Below are 24,370 nucleotides of genomic sequence, written 5' to 3' on the forward strand. Positions count from 1 at the left end.
ACTTTTGTTGGAGGTGTGCGACTTTGAGTTCATTTAGAGTACCTGAGCCAAACCTTGATGCATGAGTGACTCGGCACTTGGTGGCTGTAGTCGAGGAAAATATGATGCAACATGGCTTATAATGCGTTTATTTTGAGCACCTTGCCTATGCATATTATAATACTAATCAAAATAAAAAGCACCAGGCGTAGGCATACAGTTCGTTTTAAAAAAGCACTGAGTATTCGCAGTGATGTGCATAACAATACAAAAATATTAGGTTTAAGGTTCTGCAGTCACAGGCTAAGAACATATAATATTTAATGGAAGAAAGCTTTTCGAAGGAGAGTTCTTGTGAAGGACATAGAAAGAAAATGGAATAGGAGATATAGCTTGAATGGGTGGGTGCCATGGGCAGGTGAGGTGCCCCCGGTTGATGGATAAATTAGGAGGGAGAAATTAGTGCTGTTTGAGGGGAAGGGATAAATAGTCCAGTAAGAGGAGGAGAAAGGGGTCCCTAGAGGTAATCCAGCTGCGGAGAGGATTCCTGTCGGACGCAGAAAAGCAGGAGGGTAGAGAATTTGCGAATAGAGGTTGGCCCTACTTAAGAGGCTGAGGCTAGACTGAGAGGTGCAGAGGGAGGGTGAGAGGTTGGGTGGAGAAGTGCAGTGGAGGGAAAATAGTTATATGGAGTGGTGCTGTCGTAGAAAGAAAGGGCTATAGTAATGGAAGCAGTCTGGTGTAAAAGTGTAGGATGGGGGAGTAAAATTGTGAGGCAGAATAGTTGAAAGATGTCTGTCATGTAAAGGTGTAACTAGGGATAATGATAGGGGGAGAGAGATTTAAGAGATAAACGTACCCACTTGTCATGGTCATGAGTGGCGCAGTGGAGGGAAAAAAGTTGATGGGGATGAATAAAGGCCGTGGTAGATATGAGAATTGAAAGGAAGAAATCGAGGATGTGAAATTCCTATAGCCCGAAGCCCAGGACATATTGTTTGGAGCCAAGGGCAACAAGTTTTCATGTGTGTGTTGTACTTGGGACAATTAGACCCAGCCCCTTACAGCACAAACCCCTTGGCTGCCAGTTTACAGTAACCGATTATGGATCGCGGGAATGGCATAGTCTGTAGTTAATGTAATATTAGTGTCCGTGTGGTAATGCTGCTCAAACTTGTATTTATGGTTCATTAATGTAAGTCCTTTATTATTAGGGTGAGCACTCTTAAGTAAATGTTATAAGATCGGACTGCACTACTGATGATGATTTCAGTATAAAAATGTGTAAACATGTTTTCAAAGTTTAGCAATATGACGCTATGTATAATGCCTTCAGAATGCTCTCTGATTAAATGAAAATATTTGCAGAAGATTTAAAACAAGATTGATTATTTGCTTTCAAAACAAAATGTTCACAAAAAAATGCAAGTAAGAAAAAAACATTACGCTAAACTGCTGTAATATTTTAGGTTACCATTTATTTGCAGCATCATTTAGTAACGTGTTGATGTATGCTAGTATTTCCCAAAAATATTCATAATGGAAAATCAGTGCAACCAGTATCAATAAAATTATGGGAAACATTAAAAAAACAAGCATTGACCAAGCTAGCAGGTCTGAAATTGATGGTCAGCCTTTTAGTTTTGTCAATGCGTGACTTATTTTGGCATGGTGTTTGTAAAACCTTATTTGTGTGGGAACTGCTGGGCACTCACCATTATAACAAACATTGGCAAAAGCAAAAATTGTTTGTGGTCTCAAAAAACACACATTTCTACAGTAGTTCTAGCACTGAACAAAACTACTTTGTGTGCCGATATGCTGCTTGTGCTAGAGCAGAATTCTGTCACTCACAGTGAAGCCAACTGATAGACCGAAAGGAGAGAGCGAGAGACAGAATTTTAATAAAGACAAATGGTCATGGTTAACGCCAGACTTAATTAGGGGCCCAATTATTAAAGAAAGTCTCAAAAGTGCACCCGTGGTATATGTCCTTGCATTAAGTGTAGATATACAGCTTTCAGGAATTCACAAGAATTACAGAAGTAGGTCAAGAAATAATATTCCTAGAAAATATTTGTGAACTGCATTTTAGCATGAGCAAATATGCATGTGTAGATTTGCTCTTGCGAAAATCTGAGTGTTAAGTTCTTTCCCTTCAACCAATTTTTTCCCAACCCTGGAGAAGTTTTACGTCTGCCATTGTCTGGCGTAAATTTCCAACCTTTCACAGTATGGGAAAAGATTACAGAAGAGTTGGTGAAAACCCTTAAAACATGCAAGTTCATAGGTTTGCACAGACTCAAGCGGACATTCCAACCCCGGAACTACTGCTTATCACTCCCTTCAACTCTAGTATGTAGATCTGCGGAAACGTGGAAACATAAGGGAATTGTGAGTATTTAAACACTACTATGGTATGAGCCCTGGCATAATCAGAGGCTATATCAGAGCTCTTATATAATGAGATTGCTGCCATAATTTGTTGTTGCATTACATGACACAAAAGGGACGGGTGGATTTTATTACAGGACAAGTATCCTACTCCATGGACAAGTAGATATCTTATTAAATTACACACTCCTGGAAATGCTGTAGTGTTGCATCCCGGGAGGGAAAGAGGTCGGGGGTTGATAAGCGACATATGAGGGGAGTGGGAAAGATCCAAAGAAGAGCCGAAAGCAAGGCAATGGGCCATGGAAGATTAAATACGTGTGGGATCAGGTGGAGGGGCCAGGCGAGAGGCGCACGCATTGAGCAGAAGTACGAAGATTGGGAGTCGCATGGATTGGTGAGCATAAGAAATCATAAGAAAACAGTGCGCTCATTTTACCTAGGGAGCAATTTTTTTCTTCTGCTTTGTTGATTCAAAAGCTCAGGAAAGCATTCGATGGTCATTGATGAAACACCTGTGACTGATCAACCCCTTTCTGAGCTAATCCCTTCATAATACTTTGTTCGCCAACTGCTTGTGGGTCAGATCCCATGAAGGACAACTAATTCCCAGTGCCTACCACCTTCATACAGTTAGGTTTTCACAAAGAATTCCTCAGCTAGGTATTGTTATTCCAACCTCGAAACAGAGGATTATTTTCTGATCAGCAGCTGCTTTTCATGAGCCTGAATTTGTTATTAATTGCAGATATATTGGGACATAGTCAAGCATATCTAGATCCGTTGAGGATACGCCAGTCTCCACCAAGCCACCTATTGATATTCCTCTTACACAGCAGTTTTTTGAACTAGTCCTTAAATAGGACAAAACACCTGCTGGTTGTTCAACTATATACAGTTGCCACCAAATTAACAAGCACTTGTCAATGATACTACACATTTCTACAAAATATAGACTACGTAAATATACTCATCCTTTCTGTATAATTAACTTAAAATTCCAGAGTTACTCTTCCCATTGCTATCTTAATTCTCTTTGGTTGGCATACCACTTTCAACTCTGGAACTTGTCAATATTCTTGTCAGAAACTCCGAATCTGAAGAATTAGTCACTAAAGCAGGATAGGAACCCAGGGATTCTGCTTGCTGTCTCACTTTGGAGTGGTATTCCTCCTTGGGGATGTTTAGATACCCAAAAGTATTTTTGGTATTATACTAATAAATTTAAAAAATGAAATACACCGGAACCGTGTCTGTGAAGAGCAGGAAATGAGGAAAGAGCATGTGGCCTAACCCAGAGCAGCAGGATCGTCAGCCTGGCTCCTGTCACTACAGACAGTCCGTAAAGTCCACCAGCATTATTGCCATTATCTATATCATGGGTACTCGCAAACTTTCTCTCGGGGGCAAAAATTACAGTCTGGTTTGTGGCTGAGTGCTGCACCAATGGGCCAGGTGGAGGGGGTCGCTGGGGGCAGGGCTAGAGCGGAAAAAAATCACCAGGTTTCAACACATTATTGGACAATACTGCATTTCCAAAGCAGATATAACTAAAAAGCTGACATGTTACTAATACATTTTTATTATCAGACAATATCAAGTCAGTTGGTAAACCTATCCTCACTGGATATTTTGGGGTGTCCAAAATTATGTAAATAAAATAGTGCATTTAACTGAAAATTGCACTATTTTATACTACTCAGTGATGATAGTCCAGGAAATCTCTTTCCAACAAACCTCTCCCCAAAGAAACACAGCACACGCTTTGTAAACAGTTGTAACAATATAAGTACTTCACCAGGGCTCACCATTCCATCTGTCATGAAATCTAAAGGAAACAACTTTTTTGGTCTCCTGTGGGGACCACAGTTGAGGCATCTATCTAAAATTCAGCAAGCAACCGCTTGAAGATGCCCAGACACTTAGGTGCAAAAACATAGTGCATTCTTGTATGATTTCTTTGTAGTGTAACTATTGATAAATGTTCTTTTTGAAGTGGGAGCATTTATTTTAGAACAAATAAATGTTACTTTCAAGTTAACATTTTTCATCTCTTTGGCTGGAGAATGCCACCTGTACCCCACACCTTCCTTCCAACCCTCCCACCAATGCATGTAAACACCGTGCAGGCATTTCACGCAGTAGCAGGCGGGTCACATCCAGGAGCCCTTTACTGGGAGGAACGCTAAGAAAACGGAGCCAACGGTTCATTAAAAAAAACACACAAAAAAAAAAACTTTTTCTCCAAGGTTACCGAGTCTCAGCTCCTTGGTATTCGGTTTCTGTTTAGCTGGGCAATGGTCATATAGCCAAAGCATGACGCCACTTTCTGATATGCATTGATTAAGAAAAGCAAGGAGAAAGCACTGACAAAATGGGGGGAAGCAGTGACAAGCATTGGCATAGCCAATAGGTCTCGCCTTTGGGACCTTATAAATGTTTAGCCATGCAACAGTTGAAGTTGTTGCACCAAGGATATTGTGCTGCATAACTAAATACTTATAAGGTCCCAAAAGCGAGACCTATTGGCTATGCCAATGCTTGTTTTTAATGTGAACGAAGTGACAATCCTGCTGGAGTACATTAAGTATAAAAGAAAAAGCTGCAGGATGTCAAATGTTTTCTAATACACAAAACAATTTAAATACTTGCAAATTAATTTTACAGATATTTCAACATTTGTCAGCAGCAAGAAAAGTTAAAGACATTTCGTTTTTAATTTATTCTGAAGTGTGAGTGAAACAAAGATTTTCATAAGATCAAAACAAAGACACTTTACTTGTGTGGTGCACAAATGATAAATATGCAAACATTTTCAATTTCACATTATTGTTTATACCTATAAGCCACATAGGTTTATCAATCGAGCTGCATGACTGATGGAAATTGAGTGCCTGTTTCAAGAGTCCATTTAAATGAAAAATGTGCTCTCTGTAAAAGGCAGTATCGTAGCACACCATACTTTAGTCACATGCTCGGGATAAAAAGCACCACTGGACAACACTCGCCCACCATTCACCTGCTGAATAGGTGCGGCTCATTTGCTGTACATCTGTGTAACACTTGGGTTTTTCATACCCCCTATGACTTAACCAAAACCACATTGGTGGCAGTTCCCGCACTTTGAAAATTGTTCCAGTGCCTCTTTACTAACTGCTGCATTTAATAGATCCCCACTCTGGCCAGGAGTTTAGCGGGAGAGAAGGGATAAAATGTGGGGGGGGGGGGGCATTTTTTTACTATTCCTTCGTAAGTCGTTTTAAAGGGTTATTTAACTTATGAAATGTCACATGTGCAAGCATGTAAGCTGCACGACTCAATGAATTGGAGCTTGAGGGACTTCACGTCAGTCTTTAGCATGACAGTAGTGCAGTGGTTCTTAACCTGTGGTCAGCAGATCCCTGGGGTCCGCAACGCATTCTCAGAGTGTCCGCGACAGTTTAAAAAATATTAGATTAATTACCTGTGCATAAAAACGCAAAATTGCATTGAATGCTTTAACCCCTTCGCTGCGACGCGAATTCCGCCGCAGCGCTGGGGGGGGTTGGGGGCAGTGGTGCGCCGCTGTGCTCATGACGGAACCACGCCGTCATGAGTCACGGGTGAGCTGTGCTCATGACGGCGAGGTTCCGTCATGACTCCACCCACTTGCGCTGATCGCCCGCACAGGCGGGGAATTAGCGCCGTGTGGGAGGAGCGGCCGCCAACGGCCCCAGCATGACGGAACCACTCCGTCATGAGCACAGCTCACCCGTGACTCATGACGGCGTGGTTCCGTCAGAAGCATGCAAGGGGTTAAATTCTCTCTAAAATGTAAAAATATTAGTTTAGAAGCCAAAAATTAAGTTGGAATCCTTATGATTTGTGGGAGCAGGGCTAGAACAGCAGACGTAATCTAACACGGATGATTGGTGGCCTCAAATGAAGCAGCAGCTGCATGCACCGACAAAAAAAGAGAGCAGGTATGGGGAGCAAAGAAGACCACGTGATGTGCATAATCGAGCACATAAATTCAGTTTTTAGAAATAAAGCTAAATGTTGAAAAAGCTCAAACCTCCCCATTAAAATGTCTGCGTTTTTGGTTTGTGAATTAAATAAAATACTTCCCAATGTATTTGTTTGATGTATACTCGTTTCTGTATTATTGTGAATTCTTTTGGGGTTCAAATCGTAAAAAATATCGGTTAGGCAAAGATCCGTGGCTACTAAAACTGTTTTATTGGAGGTCCCCAGAAGTAAAAAAGTTAACACTCGAATAAGGCTTCGTCTTTTAAAAATAAAAGTACTGAAAAGCTAAATCTTCCCATTAAAATGTCAACATCTTTTGTTTCTGAATTCAATAAAATAGACCCTAATATGTGCATTTGTCTAACGTATTCTTGTGTCTGGGTGTTTGCACATTCTTTTGCGATTCAGATAGTAGGCATTGCTTAGGCAGGGGTTTGTGATTCAGTGGGGACCCTCAGAGTTCAAACGGGTAAGAAACAGGGCTGTAGAGCAATCGGATTGTATGAATGTGCCTTTAAATAGCGCGGACCTTGATACAAACCAATTAAGGGCGATCCAATCAATTTCTATGAAAATAAAGTGCCAGTTATTTGGTTAGATTAGTCTTACTTTATTTCCAGATGTTTCTTACAATCTGGAGGGGAATTGTCGAGCTCCAGTCTAAAACCGCTGCCCTGGTATTTGGGGAGGTATGCGAGGATGCTCTGTGTTCTTTGGCAAAGTTAGTTTTTCATGACACATTTTTTCAAATCGTTTTATAGTAAAAATATAAAACAAACACATCTAGCAGTCAGAGGTACCATCTATAAAATATTCAAAATAGATTGCAAACTAATAATCTGGTGAGTGACTGAAGGTGACAGGAAACACAACTGTCTATATTTAAACGAAACTAGGTTTATGTGTAGGTTTTCGGTTTACAGATGCTGCAAGTTAAGAGTAGCAACTTCTTACCACTGGCGTTCAGATTGCTTGATCAAAATCATACTCAAAATATGTGGACATCTATTTTAGGTTAACATGGGTAAACATTAGGATATAAAACAGGGCGATCTGTTTATAACTTGGCCTACAGATGTTTCAGGATATATTCGTTTTTTTAAAGTGTCTGAGTGAGTATTAAAAAAGGTGGAAAGCTGAAATGAAAATAGAGAGAGGACCATTACAAAACGCCAGGCACTCGGGTAACATGGAAGGGGGGGCGGGGGGGCAGTGAGTGATAAAGCAACACAGGGAAGGCTGGCATATGGTGAGCACTATCGCGGCTGCTTTGATGTTCTCAGTGGCCGCGTGGCTCACTGAGAACATCAAAGCGGCTGCGAAAGTGATCAGCAGGCTGCCAAATGGTGTGCGTGCCTGCCACACATGCACTTCAGTTGGCGGCCTCAAAAGCACTAGTTTGCACTTCCAAATCCCGCTTTCTATAGCTCTCGCCAGAGCAGCGCTAAAGCGCTGGCTCAGGCGAGACCGGAAAAAGCAAGGAGAAAGCACTCGGAAAACTGGGAGGAAGGAAGAAAGCAGTGAAAAAGGGAGGAACAACTAGCAGAAAGCGGTCAGAAAACAGGAGGGAGTATTAAGAAAATGGTGAAAAAGAAAGGAAAAACAAGCAGAAAGCACCCTGAAAACGGGCTAGGGCAGGAAAAAGCAGCGAAAAAGGAGGGAGAGGAGGAAGTAGAAAGCAGGAAAAAAGAAGGAAAAACAACCAGAAAGTATTCAGAAAATGAGGGGAAGAAACGAGTGAAAAAGAAAGGAAAAACAAGTAGAAAGCACTTAAGAAAACGGGGGGAAAGGAAGGACAAAGCTGTGAAAAAGGAGGGGAAAGCACTCCATGATCCTACTGTGAATGGAGCATCAAGCTGCTCTGCGGGCGGCGTAGAGGGAAGCAGGCTAGTCCGATGCAAGGAGCGTCGGAGAGTCCAGGTGAGACCAGGCTGCAGACAGCATCAGGAGAACAGGCTTGTCGACAGCAAAAGCAGCAGGAAGCTTTCCAAAAGTCCTCCTAAAAGTCAGCTGTGAAAGCGCAACAGCTTAAAGGGCCTTTGCTTTTCGCCAGTGCCATGTGTGACGTCACAGAGGCGCTCAGTAAACTCAGAAGAGGGGAGCTGGAGCATGCGCATTGAAGCTGCTATCAGGCAGGCTTCAGCAGCCCTCTTTAGTCTTTGCTGACCTTCCTTTATGAAACACCGGTACATTGATTGCAAGGTTTAGATTTGGTACTTTCTCAAAAAATGAGAATTTACCCTAACCACTCACCTAATTAATGTCCCTAGACTTCTGGACTGCTATGAACATCTTTATGAAAACATTCACTATACCCAAGCCCCAAAAACCAAACAGTCATTGCCTTCAGTGTCCACTCCAGACTGCTCATTCATAACCTAAACTTACCCAGACGTAGTAAGAACTATGCAAATCACATGTTTAATAGAAAAACTCACAACATCAAAAAGTGAAATGTACACCGGGACTCAGATACGTGACTTGACATGGATTAGCTTAAGGTTTTCCAATCATTGTTGAAAACTCGATGTGGGCTGTGGCGTCTGAGTCCATGCTGTAGTCTGGAAGCACTGGCCGAGATTCCAGTGTCCTTGCCTTTTTTAGTCCATTTAACCCGACCTGGAGAGAGGGCTGGGCCCAGAGTTCGTTTTTCTTGGCAACCACAGACCCCTCTATTTTGGACCCAGATCGCACCTCCTGCGGCACATGAAAATATTGGTCAGATAGTTCGGTCTTGCTTTCCACTTTCTGCACTTTCATCAAGGTGTCTCGAACAATGAAGAACTCGATGCCTGTTTTGTCTTGCCATGGTTGTTGCAAAACATTATGGTTGGGGAGTTGCTGGGCTCTGCTAAATCTTTAATTAAAAAAAAAGGTTAAAAGCAAAATCTAATTTTTATCTTCCAAAGAGTACACTTTGCCACAGTACTCCATGGAACTGAAGGGATGCGCTTTGTGTATTGATGTGCTTCTTGTGAAAGGTCTGGATGCAGTCTATTCACAGTAAAGTTGATCAATGGCTGATGTGGACTCCTGCATTCTGTATGCTGCAGTGGGTGTTAGGAAAATAAGCATAACACAAAAAAAGAAAAATGGATGAATAGGGCTGGCTGAAACCCCTCGTAAACAAGTGTAATGTACATATGATTTCAGTAAAATCAAAAGGTCTTCGCTAATGCCAGATCCAAAAATCACATAAGTGTTTGAAGTACTCATTGAAATGTGCATAATAGATACTCATGGTGGTCACTGCCAACTTGGTCAATTTGGGGAGATTGTGCTATCGTTTTGTGGTGTTATCTGATCCTTCTCTACATGCATCTCCAGGATGTTAAAATGTGCTGCCTATTTTTCAGGAATGCCACCAATGCAGGTGCAGCATCATCGCCCTCCGGGGATGCAGCAACATCACCCAGCACCACCAGGTTCTGCTGCACAGGTGCCACCTCGCCCTCCACACGGAATGCCACACCCTGGACCACCTCCGATGGGCATGCCTCCAAGAGGCCCGCACTTTGGGACTCCTATGGGTGAGTACTTCTTCTCTTCATGCATCTCGAAGTGAGAGAGTAATTGCTACAAGGGAAGTAGCTAATGCCCATTGACAAACACCTTCACCCACACTGGCCAAGATTCTGCTGTGTGCCTCTTCTTCACTGCATAAAACAGCACTCAATTTATTGAAAGTATTAATCCTTTTGGAGCATGGCATTTAAGATTACTGCTTTTTGAACAAACCACATGCTTTTTGAGTGAGTGATTGTGTGCTCATGACAGATTAGACATATAGCAGTGATGGAAACCTGATGTCAGGAGGGAAGGGTGCTTGAGAGGTAGATACTGATAGACAATACTACTTTAGTGTAATGTGTACAGTTGGAGTCCTGAAACATGACTAGCCCAACAAGAAACTTAACGCAGTAGTCAGACACAGGCACCATCGGGCATGGTAGTCTCCTGTGATGTAGTGCATAGAATACCTCCTGTCAGTTAAGTCATCTGTGCATCCTTTTGCAAGTCTCACTTTTGTATTTGTAAACAATCTAAGATGATATTTTGCAGCATGTGATTGTGGAAGCTTCTGAATGTTAAAAAGGAGCCATGAATTATAATGTTGGTACCCTATGTTGAGCCAGTGCAAGTGACATTTACGTTAGTTTGCACTCACTCACAAATTATTTCAGAGAGATCGAAGAGTGCTAGATTCATCCCCTGCTCCCTCTCTTTTATCGCCTCCTAGCCTTGTATTGGAAGCCAGTTGTTCTTTGGCAGAAGTTTTGAAAAGATAGGCTGATGTCTTACATCTACTATACTCTACCTACAGTGGAGAAGGCTATGGACCCTCTTATTGAGGTCCTTCATCCACGCCAGCCGGAGGTTGAACCAGTACTCCCCAATTGTGAGGCACTGTCCGATATTTTTTTGGGGGCATGGGCAAAACCGGAGTCAGGTGTTACCAGTGGACCGTGCTATTGGCCACAAATACCGCCCTGCCCCAGGGGACTCTGCTTGCCTTATCCGACAGCCGACCCTCCGCAGCTTCGTGGTCCAGGCCATTATGGCGTCCCTGAGATGGAGAACGTTCCCCATTCCTCCCATGACAAAGAGTCCAGGAAGAAGGATTCTTGTGGGCAACGTGTTTTTTCCTCCTCTAGGGCAGCATTACACTCCACCAACACGATTTGCATCCTCGCACGCTTTCTCCATACCTGGTGGGGCTTCTTGGCACGGTATTTACCTTTGTTTCCAGAGGCTAAAAGGACGAGCTGACCCAGTTGTTTTTTGATGGTCGCAATGTGGTCAAACTGCTCATCGTCGGCTGTGGCATTGCGCCGGCATGCCTGGCTTCGGGCGTCTGGATTTTCAGAAGCTTTCCAGACAGCATTGCTTGACATGCCATTTGATGGGGTCCATCATTTTGGAGCCTAAGCAGATGTGGCCCTACATAGGTTATTCGGGGAGTGTCAGACCCTTAGCTTGCCCCCCTTCCATTTTTTTCCCCTCGTTCTTGCAATGCGGTATGCGTGTTTTGTGCTGTCGATCGCCAGAGCATTTTCTTTTCCCTGGTCTCTGATGCTGCTGGCAAGCCTCCCGTCTTGAGACCCTTCAGAGGGTCTTACTCTACTGGCCGGTGGGGTTCCTTGGATGCAACTCTTATGTGAATCCCTTATCACGCAATCCCTTTAGCATTTTGTGATATGTGTCATATTGGCCACTCAGGATTATTGCCCTTTCTTCTGTTCCTGGGTTGTGGCTCTGGACTTGTTATCCTGTCCTGTTAATGCGTTGGAAACCTTGTGTTCGAGGCATGCAAGCTGTAGATCATATACTGTGCATAGCTCGCCATCTAGTGTTGGGTTCGGGTGTTTGCACTTGTTGTTCTTCGGAGAAGTCTTTTCAGTTATGAGGATGATAGTGCGCATGGGCATCGACTCCATTGCTAGATTGGGTTTTTTTTTTTGCCGTCGTGTTCGGACGTCTATCGCTGCGCTTCGGTTCGACACTATCCTTCGGTTTCCCTTGGTGCGCAAGATACTCACCCTCGACGGTATTGTTTTCAATCGCGTTTTCCCTTTTACCGCATATCGTATTTACTTGCAAAAACCAAACTTTCGATCGGAAAGCTCGTGGAAGGCTATCGGGCCTACCCTCGTCGGGCTGACCTGCAGTTGATAGAACAAACTCCCTTTAAATTCTGCCCTCTGTCACGCGAAATACCCGTGCACCGACTCACACGAACTGTGTAATCTCTGTTTGTCCCCCGAACACAGAGAACAGGACTGTGACGCGTGCCAGGCTTTCCGCTCCAAAAAGACAATTTGCGACCGTTGGGCTCGACGTCGCGACATGCAAAGCCAGCACACAAGCTCCATTCTGGACATCTTTGAACACCAATCGGACGAAGAGGCCGGCAAGGCCATGGGAACCGAGGAGGAACAGGAGCCAATCCCCATCACGGAGCTCGACCAAGAGGACGGCATCCCACACAGACAACGTACAGTGAGTACAGCTCCCCCCATTTCCCAAGATCCACCTCCACAAAAGAAGGTGGCTCCGGTCCAACCCGCGCCCTCGGGCTCCGGTTGGCACAGAGATCATGCTTCCGGCGCCCCACCTTCTGGCTCGGCACCGGAGCCTACCGACTCCGAAAAGACTCCCTCCAAATCAAGTTCGGAGCTTAGAACTTCAGGGTCGAAACACAAGTCCGGCACCGACTCAGTATATATAAAAGGTCAGTTGCCACTAGACTCCCTGGTTGTGTCCAATGCAAGGAAAAGGGCCCGCTCCCAGACAACAGGAGATGCGCCACCCCAGGATAGGGACTCCAAACTTATTGATGCTTTCAGGAAAAGAGTGGCCTCTGTCTCCAACACTCAAGCATTGCTAGCACGGTATGAGCGTGCGCACTGGGACCAGATGGAGCAATTCATACAATATTTGCCCCCAGGAACACAGATCTAAGGCACACGACCTGGTGCATGAAGGGCAACTTATTTCCAATAACGCTATAAGATGTTCCCTATATGCTGCAGACACTGCTGCTAGAGCGGTAAACACCAGTGTCCTCTTGAGAAGACCTACTTGGCTTCGCATATCCGGGATCAAACCAGAGGTGCAAACCTCCATTTTAAACACTCCCTTTGATTAAGAGCATCTATTTGGTCCAATGGTAGATTCTTCACTAGAAAAAAATTAAACGAAGTGGACAAATCCATGGGAGCCCTTCAGTCAGCACAAAGCTGTGGTTCCTTTCGGTGCTCCTTTTACCACAGAGGCTCGAAAAATACCTCCTCGGAGACCACCTATAGCCAATCCTCTACATCTAGGACGTTACTTCAGAGGGGGTTACAGAGGTAACAATGGCAGAGGCAGGGGTTCAAACACACGCACCCCCCCCCTCTAATACAAAGCAGTGACTTGCCTCCACTTCCCCCCGACCACTTAACACCTGTCGGGGGGAAGACTACCAGATTTCATACCAATCTGCCAGTCAATAACAGACAATTGGGTACTGGTTACTGCCTGGAGTTCATCAACACTCCCTCAAACATTCCACCAAAGTCACAAACTTTCATCAGATGACCTACACCTCCTCAAACAAGAGGTTCAGTCTCTACTTCTCAAAGGAGCTATAGAACCCGTACCACCGCAACATCACAGGTCGGGTGTGTACTCTTTTTACTTCCTAATACCCTAAAAAGATGGTTCTCTCAGACCAATATTAGATCTCAGAGAACTCCATCTTTACATTCAGTCAGATCATTTCCACATGGTAACACTTCAACAAGTACTTTGTCTGCTGAAGAAAGGCGACTTTCTGTCTACTCTAAATCTAAAAGACACCTATTTTCATATTCCAATCCACCCCGCTCATTGCAAATTCGTCAGATTTGTGGTAGCGGGTCAACACTTCCAGTTCAAGGTACTCCCATTCAGAGTCTTCACAAAGTGTCTGGCGGTAGTAGCAGCTCACCTAAGAAGACAAACTATCTATGTCTTCCCATGCTTGGACGACTGGCTCATCAAAGCCAGCACGTACCAGCAATCTCTTCAGCACACTTTCAGAATGATTCAGTTACTACATCAACTAGGGTTCACAATCAATGTGACAAAATCACATTTACAACCAGCCAATACTCAGGACTACCTAGGAGCCATGCTAGATAATCAAAAAGCTCTGGCCTTCCCCAGTGCAGCCAAAATTCAAAATATTCGGGCTTTAGTTCTCCAGTTTCAACCCAATCACTAGATTCCAGCTTGGGTTTATATGCACTGCTGGGAATGATGGCATCTTGCATCATTGACCGATCTAGTGTTGGTAAGCGGCCGTGCTCATCGGTCTCTGCAGTGGTGGAACACACAAAGTTTGTCAAAAGGACGGCCGTTCATAGACCCGGTTCTACAGATTGTACTGACAGCGGGTGCGTCCCTCACTGGCTGGGGAAGTCATCTACAACATCTCACAGTGCAAGGCCTGTGGAGTTAACAGCAGAAGTTGCTCCACATGAATCATCTAGTGCTGCTTGCAATCTTTCTAGCTCTCAAGGTGTTTCATTCTCACCAGGAGGGCAAAGCTGTCTTGGTTCATACAGTCAACATGACAGCTATGTATTACATACAAAAACAGGGGGAGACACACTCTCTCCAACTGTCCCACTTAGCCCAAGACATCTGTAAGTGGGCCATTCACAACAAACTTTATCTCCTAGCGGAACACCTCCCAGGAGTGAACAACCAGATTGCGCATCTACTCAGCAGGCAAAGGCAGCAAATACACAAATGAGAACTCCACCCTCAAGTTCCCCTTCCATACTTTCTAAGTAGGGGAGTCCCTCACATAGACCTGCTCGCCACATAAAAAAACGCAAAAAGGCCAAAGCTTCGCCTCCAGGTACTCACACCCGCAATCCAAGGGCAATGCACTATGGATGAACTGGTCAGGGATATTTGGCTACTATTTTCCGCCTCTCCCACTCATTCCATTAGTGGTTCACAATTTCAGGCAAACGTGTCTCACACTAATTTTAATCGCTCCCACATGGGCACGTCAACCTTGGTTCACAACCCTGTTGGAGCTATCTCTGGTTCTGCATCAAAAGCTGCATTTAACCTCCAGTCTCCTCACACAGAGCCATGGAGAAATCAGACACCCAGATCCCAAACAACTGCACCTCACGATCTGGCTCCTGAAATCTTAGAGTTTGGTTACTTAAACCTTCCACCAGAATGTATGACTATCATTAGGGAGGCTGGAAGACCTACTACAAGGGCCTGCTATGCAGCTAAGTGGAAGCGATTTGTTGTTTATTGTGGTAACAATCATATAAACCCTCTTGATGCTTCCAACCAAAACATCATCTGCTATCTGATACACTTGCAACAGTCAGCGTTGGCTTACACCTCCATCAGACTACACCTAGAGGCAATAGCTGCATATATACAAAATAGACAGCATTTGTCATTGTTTAGAGTACCAGTGACCAAAGCCTTCATGGAAGGACTAAAAAGAGTCATACCACCTAAACTTCCACCTGCTCCAGTGTGGAATCTTAACATAGTCCTCACAAGAATAATGGGGCCACCTTTTGAGCCCATGCACAAATGCGAAACACAGTTCCTCTCCTGGAAAACCGCTTTCCTCATTGCAATCACTTCTTTAAGGAGAGTGAGTGAATTACAGGCATTAACGATACAAGAAGCATTTTTCCAACTACACAGAGACAAAGTGGTTCTTCGTACCAATCCTAAATTTTTTACCTAAGGTAGTATCTGCATTTCACATAAATCAGTCGCTAGGATTACCTGTATTCTTCCCTCAACCTGATTCAGTGGCAGAACGAGCTTTACATACCCTAGATGTTATAAGAGCATTCTTGGACTACATTGAAAGGACAAAATCTTTTCGTAAAATAAAACACCTCTTTGTTGCTTTTGCGCCACCACACAAGGGCAATCCTATTTCCAAATCGGGTATTGCGAGGTGGATTAAGTGCGTTCTATCACGTATTAATGATACGCAGATTTTGTTCTGCACTCCCTTGGAGTGGTCTCCTTCTATCCTTCGATTGTTACAATTGCAACATGTTTTCTTGCGGCGTTTTTTTACGCATTACCTCCGGTAGATCGTTTTTCCCCTGTTGACTGTTTCCACCTAGTGGATTTGGTCGCGCGTGTTATGCTATGCCACCTCTCTTTGCTAGAGGTAGGATTGGTGAGTTTCATGGAGACTTGTTGCCCCTAAGCTTGGGATTCAAGAGTACCGCCTTATGCCTCTGGTGGTACAGGCCTCCCCCAGCCAGGGTCTTACATTTCTCTGATGTTGGGGAATATAGAGCATACCCCAGGTTTTGACTGTCTTCACCGCTGCGGACGCTCAGCAGGGTCAGTGTGGTTGCCATTGGATTGTAAAGCTACATGATTTTTTACTGTTTTCCTTCTGCCCCACCCCACGGCCATTGCATGATCTGCTATTCTTGCCTCGTGGATGTTGTATGACCTGTTGTCCTTGCCTCTCGGCCGTTGTGTGATCTGGTCTCCTTGCCTCTTGAGCGGTCCTTGTATGAACCTTTGTTCTATATGCATATTCTATTTAGGGCTCCTGGTTTTATGGTACTTATTTTTTTCCATCTGTATTTATCCATGTTTATTTTTTGACCACTTTATCTGTATTTATCCGTCTTTATTTTGTGTTTTGCGTATAAATGAAGTTGTAAAACTTCATTTCCATATGTATTTAACTGATAAACCCGCACTCGTACTTTGATTGTCGTGTTTTAGCTATTTAAGCTGCCAAATATTGCCTTACAATGCATCCACTGGTAAATATTAGCATTGTGCCACAAATGTATGTTGAACAAAGCAAAAACCAAAGGCAGTTCGGGCTGGACTGTTCCCATGAGGCACAGAGTCAAGACTGATTTGCATATGGCTGGGTTCAAACTGGAAAGGCATGGTGAGCAAAAAAACGATGGATTTAGGCCCAGATCTCTGTACTGGGGTGAATGTATGACATTGTTCTGCATTCTGTCCATCTATTGTTGTTTTTGCATTTGTCACCCTGAGTGGGAAGGGTATGCCCAGACGTGGGTCCCGTGCTCTCCATGCCACTGGAATCAAGCTATCCTGGCTGAAGAGGGGTGAAACCCCGAAACCGGTCCTAGGATGCTTGTTTCCAGTCCAGGGAGGACCTGGCTTGGCAGTTCGGGCTGGACTGTTCCCATGAGGCACAGGGTCAAGACTGATTTGCATATGGCTGGGTTCAAACTGGAAAGGCATGGTGAGCAAAAAAACGATGGATTTAGGCCCAGATCTCTGTACTGGGGTGAATGTATGACATTGTTCTGCATTCTGTCCATCTATTGTTGTTTTTGCACAAATGTATGTTGGCATATGCCATTATTTAACCCCTTCAGTGCCCGCCCCTTTCCCCGCCCAGTGCCGGCCGTTGCATTAGCGGGCGTGGTCTATGACGAGCTGGACTCGTCATGGGCACAGCGCCACCGCGGCCCATGACGAGTCCAGCTCGTCATGGGCACTGAAGGGGTTAAAGAAATTGCATCCTGTTTTTTTTTTATTTCCCATGTGGTCCATCTACTCAGCTGGTGGCTCTATAATTCATTAAAGGCAGCACAGAGTCACTTAAAAGAAGCCTAATTTTCTGTATTTATTCACTTTCATAAATAAATGCAGAGAGAAAACACATTTTTTGCCTGTATTTATCTGCAAAAATCTGTGAAAAAGGAAAACTGGGAGCCTTAATTATATCCCATGGTTGCCGGTCCGTTGTAGATTGCTTCCCTCATTTGTCTTGTGGGAGTTTTTCTTCAGGATATTCTGTTGGGTGATTCTGGAATACTCAGTCATACCTTCTTGTTGTCTAGGTCTAGCAATTGGTACGGGCTTTTAGACAAGCGTACTCTTTCACGTTTTCCCCTTGGGTAGTATGTGCCTGTTGAGATTCTTCTAGCAAACAATGTTGTCTTGTGATCTGGCCCCACTCTGTTGTTAGATGATTTTATTTACCCTTCCCTTTTTCTTCTTTCTATTGTTGGTACTCTGGGCATTGTCGGTGTGCCTTTGGGTGTTGCCGTATATTTTTGGACTTCAGCATGCATTATCTGCATAGGTGTATTGCGAAGACAGTGTCCAGGTTTTCATATGTCCGTTTATGCCTTTGGATATGTCTTGTTACGCGGGTCTTTTGGCTGCGCGGTGTCCACCCTTTCGGTTAAAAAATATTGAGGGAAAAGGGAGAGAAGGACACAGACTAAAGCATTCTCCATGTTAGAACTCCTTCTTTTTTTATGTCTGCATCGTATTTCTAGGGCCTTACCCTGCCTTGGTGAAGGGGGTTTGTGTCTGGTGGGCCTTCATCTGTTGCTCTTATCAGGACAGGAGCCTTATGTGTTCTTTCATACTGTTAGTATATTTGGCGTTCACATACGGCATCCTGACTGTTTTCGGGTGATTTTGTGTATGATCTTGTCCCCTTTTTTCCCAGACTCTATTTTCCCTTTGTAGGATTGCCTAATCCCCTTCTTTGAGCCATGCTCTGTAGCTCAGAGACCGTGTCCTGTGCTATTGATGTATCTCTTTTCCACCTGGCGGTGGAGACTTAATTCATTTTGTTGTACTTGGACGGATTCCATTCGCACTTTTTCTTCATATCCTAGTTTCTTCTTTCCACTAGCTGTTTGCTTTGGCTCCTCTAGTGGCCACATTCTTTCACCTAAGATAGAAGCCATCCTCTGATTAGTCGGTCTGGGGGCTCCATCCTCTATTGTACACATTGCAGACTCTGTAATAAGGTAGGATCCTTCTGCAGTGAAGCAGCCATATACTATATAGAGGGGCACCGTGTAATTACGCGATGACTATCTCAAAACTGGCTGCAACAAATCCAATCATGTTTGGTATCAAACATTTTGGAATCATAACCCCACACTGTAAACGGTGTGGGAATTATGATTCCAAGCACTGGAGGAGCCCTCTGTTAGGCTCTCAGTGTTCCTGTCTCTGGTCAACAGCAACCATTTTGTGCTGTCTGGGTCAAGAAGGCTGGTTGCTGTTGACCAGAGACACAATTCTGCCCACCTGCTGCTGCGCCAAGCTCGAGCAGGGGAAGGCAGAACAATAGGTATCCTGTCACAGTGAGGTATGATCACCTCCCAGGCAGTATTTATAGTATTGGGGTAGGGTGGGTTCGCTTACCAGCGCCACTCAGTCTGCCTGAGGGGCACATTTTGTGTCCCGTGCATAGTCTAGTTAAAACAAGTCCAGGGAGCTGTTGGCTCCTGCTCTGGCGCAAAATTGGACAAAGGACATGGGAGTAACCTACCCCCTGTCCAGACCCTCTCCTGGGAGGGTCGCCTGAATCGTCCCAACCCTTTCCTTAGGGTACTTAAGGGTTTAACTGGGTGTAGGTCCCTAGATTCGTCGTGGGACAAGATTCAGATCAGACACGACTTCTTCTACCTACTGGGCACTCTGGACTTTGCTGGACTTCGTTTGGGCTCGACTTCATCTCCCTTCCAGTCTGCTGCATCATCTGTGCCTGTGCACCTTGCAGGAACTTTCCAAGGCCTGTGGGCATCAAAGACACCTGAAGGAATCTCCCTTGGAGTGAAGGAGTCACTCCCCTGCGTTCACAGGGACCGCAACTAAGTCGACCGGTCTGCTGATCCTGAGCTCCTCCGGACTCCGTAAGGTTCTGCAAACAGGTGGTGGTTTTCCACAGCTCCGGAGGCCTGCCCTGCCCTCTCACCAAGTTTGAGGCCAGTAACCCTCATGGGAGTTGCAATAACCGAACCCCTGTGCACCGCTTCAACTTTCAGTTGCAAAGGCTTGTTGGCTTCTTTCCAAGAAGATCTTTGGGCTCCAAGTAGCCCCAACCTCCAGCAGCCAGAATCTTCAGCCACACCACATTCTGTGCACCGTGGCCTGCATCTTTTGCTGAGCTGCTCGAGGGCCTCTCACGACTCCAGTGCCGCCGGCCTGTGGGTCCATTTGAGGGTCACCTTTGTTTCTTCTGGGCTCCCCTGATTGCTCGGGCCTGCCCTGACTCACCTTCTTGTGGTGAGTCCCCTGGACCTTGCTGGTCCCGACGTTGGTCCTTCAGTTCCTACGTTGGTTGCATTTACCAAGGCTTGATGGTGCTCCCACTGGACACTGACCCCTTAGCCCATCGACCTCCTTCGTGGGACAGCTTGTGCACGGCTCCTGGTCTTCCTCAGCGTCGCCTGGTCCTCACAGCTGGAGTCAAGGTCATCGTCCCCTCCGTCTCTCTCCCCCCCCCCCCCCCCCCCCCCCCCCCCCCTCCCCATCCTGCAACACTTGACATTGGAGGGAATGTGTCTTCCAAGTCTCCCGGTCATTCGTGAGTGACACTCTGTCCCCTCTGCTTGCAGGTACCTCCCATCTAGAATCCACCTTCAGATTCCACTGAACACTTTCTTCTTCAGCAGCGGCACTTTCCTGAAGTCCTTCATTGGGTTCGACAGCGGTTTCTGACACCACTTCACACGTATGCTCCCGGCATCCCTGGTGTAGGCAACGCGGGTACTAGGGTAACCACGGGTGGGGTGGCTCTCTAACCTTCTGTCTTCCACTGGGTTACTGGGTTTCTTCAGGGTGCACTGGGAAGGGTCCTTAAACTTTAAAAATCCAACTGCGACTTACATGTAGAGTTGTACAGAGGACACAGTCGTGTTCCCGCATTGCACATGCTCTCCGTGGGGTCCTTATCTACTCACCTTGGGTGGTTCCTTGGGTCCCCAGCACTTCTACGTCCTCTCGACTTTGTCTTGACCAGAGTCATGGTTCTTATACCACTTTCTTAGTATATTACGTCCCAATAATTCTCTTCAGCCGGGCTCGGTTTTATTTGCAAAAACATTCCTGTCAGTGTTGTGGCATCACTTTTTCTGTTAGCTTCTTGTACAATCAGTTTCCAATACCTTAGCTTAATTAGATCTTTTGATGGGAACTGGGTGCTATTAGGGGCTTCCCTTATGTCTTATTGGTACCAGTACTAATAACATTTTCCACAAAAATTGTACTGAGACACACAAATTATTGTGAACTATGAAACATGCCACATTACTGCTAAAATAGACTTCTACTACTAATTTCCCTGCTGCGAGAGATTGAGATTACATCCCAGTATCAATTTGTGAGTGTAGTAGAGCTAATGATTTCTTCTTTCCACTTTTACTGGTTTTGGTGCAGGTGGTGGTTTATTTGCCTGTGTTCGATATAGATATTGGAGAGACCATGGATTTTCCATTGGGTTTGTCCAAGAGATGTTGGGTTTATGCCTTGCTGTTGGTGTCACAGGATTAGTGTATATCAGTTTAGCTTTGGTCTGATGCTGCTGCAGAGATGGTGGATTTCTGCTTTGCTTTGATGTCTGAGGGTGGGGTGAAGGCAGTTAGGAAATTTCTAGGCAGCTTTGGTTTTGGGATGGTGCCCAGGGGTTGTCTACCATAGTTTTGTTTAGGTGACACAGGGATAGTGGAGTTCTGCTAGCTTTTGGCTACAGTTGTAGTGATGGTGGGTGGGTTCTGCCTTGGTTTGATTAGAATATAATAGGATAGTGAATTTTTAGCTTTGGTTTCGAGGTGCAGCTTGGATGGTTGGATAATTTTTCATTCCCTGGCAAACTTGGGCAGCATCCAACTTGGTAAAGGTCAAAGGTGGGCTAAGGCAAGATTTACTGGCTTTTCCAGTACTTGATTATTATTTTTTTTTTCATCTGAGTTTGTAGCTAATGCCATAGTTTTCTTTCACTTTTATCTGCCTTCTATTGTATGAACAAGTTCCTTATCAAGGTGTCTTTTAATTTTTTGTTCTAGGGCACCCTGGTATGCCGCCACATGGAATGCGTGGCCCACCCCCGCTAATGCCACCACATGCCTTCAATGGACCACCGCGGCCACCACCATACGGTTACCGGGGAGGCCCCATCCCACCTCCACGCCCAGTGCAACGACCGCTAGTCCCAATGAGGGGGCCCATGCCACAGTGAGGAGCTGCAGAATACCGATGGACAGACCTTACTATTGGCTCGGTGTATTTGTGCTGCCAAGAAGCACCTGCACATTGACATTCCTAAGGAAAAGTCCTGCTTGTTGTCTGGGTCCCACAGGTGGTACCGTCAGTTACTTTCCGATCCGTAAGACTGGTGTTTTTTTATGTCATGTTTACTTTAGGACAGCCCACGCCGTTTTTAATACGATTCTAAGCGTGAATGGACCTCTCAGCCACATCAATAAAACTGAGAAGTTTTTCATAGATTTTGTTTTCATTTTGTCCTTTCATTCCTTACATCTGAAAGCAAATAAATAACCTGGTCTTCTACTGAAAAACTATGGTAATTTTTAACTTGTAGATTCCTTCCCTAGTTGAAAGGATGGGGAGGCACATTGTAAGTATCTACTTCCGAAGGGCATTCGTTTTACAACAGACACCCCAGTTTGTCACATTTTACAAGACACTTCTGGGATTTGGGCATACTCGAGGACTGAGGTGGGTGTTGTGAAACTTGCAATGATGGACACGATGTGTACTGGAAGAAGCCAGATCATCGGTGGGGACAGATACCAGCAGCGTCTTCTCATAGCATGTGAGGATAAGTGTGCACTGATCCTGGAGTTCATCGATCCGAAGGACACCGGCGTCAAGGGTCAAACATGCAGTGAAGTGCTGGTCTAAGGACTTTTCGGGCATTCAAATAAAGGTCGTAGAAACCCTAGAACTGATGAGCACTGTGGATACTGCCACACTTGGCCCTACTGGTACTGTGGAAATGGCACTGCTAACCCTGGCATGCACGAGACTTCAGCAGTGATGTTTCACTGAGTCCCCAGGAATTATGACAACAAGGGAACCTTAACAATGAAGGAATCTTGGCACTGACGAACACCAGAATTGGTTCTAGGTTCCATGGAACCCATATGTTTCACAAAGACACAGGACGTGCTGGGTTTGCAAAAGGATGGGCGGTAGTAACTAAAGCCCTAATAAACACTTTGAGCCCAGCACCTGAGCACTGATGGGCACTCACTGGCCCTAGCAGCACTTGCACTGTTTGGGATGTGGCAAAGGTGGGAACTGGAGTCAATGGTTCTTTGGAGTTTAGGGGACTCGCACAGCACTGACTTGGAAGCGCTATCTGAGGCAGGTCACTAAGGAGCACACTGGTGCAGATTGGAAAACCACATCTTTTGATCGGCACTAGAGTCCCAGGCACAGATGAGGGACTATGGGCCCTGGCACTGGTGGGCACAAAAGCCTCTGGTGGTAGTGGGCCTGTAAGATGCTCACAGAGGAGTTCTGTGTAAGTTATAGGCTCTGCAGTCTGTCTATGATGAAGACGTGGGGCTTAGGAACTGTTTCCACAAGTGTCCCTGGCGTGGATGGGCACCAGTGTCCCTGAAATGTTAAAGAAACCTGGCATTTATGGGTACATTGGACCTTGGCAGGGTTGTGAACTAGAGGTTTTTTGCACGCGATACTCTTCCACTAATGACTATGGGGATTTTGGTGTTGTTGTTCCCAATGGAAACCAGGCTGTGATGGGTCCTGGTGATCCTGGCACAAGGCGCACTTGAGACCTTGGCCCTCAGGATCAGCGGCCCCTGGGACAGGGGATTCCAGCATTGGTAGGATATTAGTACTGAGAATCCTGTCAATTTCTGGTGAATTGTGGCAATACATGAAAAAGACCTTGAAGTCTTAGGCACTGGTGCCTAATAAGTCCTGCCCTTAGCCCTAATGAGCCCCATGATGAGACATCCTAAACCAGGGTACCTGCCACTTGTTTAGTTTGGCCTGTGCAGGGACACTTATATTAATGGGTACACGCATTCATGGGTAGCCTGGCACGGAACTCTGGCTAAAAAGAATGAGTGTGGTCTGGTGGTTAAATTCATGCTTTGCCCCTAGCTTACAGAACTATACTTGTATTTCCCCCATGATAACCCTGGCCCCTCTCCAGAGCTCTGGCCTTCCCAAGCCATGCAGTAGTCCATCGTGTGGCTGTCATAGTCGCCCACCAACACAGCCATACCATGTTCATAAATTTACAAAACTCGGACTAGATTCCCCGGTATGCAAAGGAAAGACTGGAATATGTAATCGTCCTTGGACCCGCTAAACTTGGGAGTTATTGCACGGGCTTATATACTCTTGTACCCATGTTTATTTTCAGTACCAGAGGCTCCGGAATAGTTTATTCTCAGCACTATAGAGGGGGGGCGAGGGAGTGTTGGCTTAGTCTCAGTACTAGATTCCTGAAAGGTTTATTCTACCAAAGGGCACTGGATGGTTTACTCACAGTACCGGAGTTTGTCCTGTGTGATTTATTCCCAGTACTAGACATCCTGCTCTCCTCCCACACATTTGCTAGGTCGACCAGTCCTCTAAGGCAGTGACGGCACGACTCTGAAAAATGCAAAGCCCTGAAATTCTGACAAGGAAATTATAATTT

The 24,370-nt window shown here is 45.2% G+C and overlaps 1 protein-coding gene across 1 annotated transcript in view; it reads left to right on the top strand.

The window, feature by feature from the left end:
- Positions 1-22,175, top strand: part of SF3B4 (splicing factor 3b subunit 4) — a 45,557-nt gene extending 23,382 nt beyond the window's left edge. The window contains exons 5-6 of the mRNA XM_085638450.1: positions 9,738-9,911; positions 21,735-22,175. Coding sequence (XP_085494576.1) covers positions 9,738-9,911; positions 21,735-21,907 — 347 coding nt within the window. The 3' untranslated portion in view covers positions 21,908-22,175. The remainder of the gene's footprint in view (positions 1-9,737; positions 9,912-21,734) is intronic.
- The last annotated feature ends 2,195 nt before the right edge of the window (positions 22,176-24,370 follow it).

This window comes from Triturus cristatus, chromosome 12 (assembly GCF_964204655.1).
Source record: "Triturus cristatus chromosome 12, aTriCri1.1, whole genome shotgun sequence".
Taxonomy (NCBI): Eukaryota; Metazoa; Chordata; class Amphibia; order Caudata; family Salamandridae; genus Triturus; species Triturus cristatus.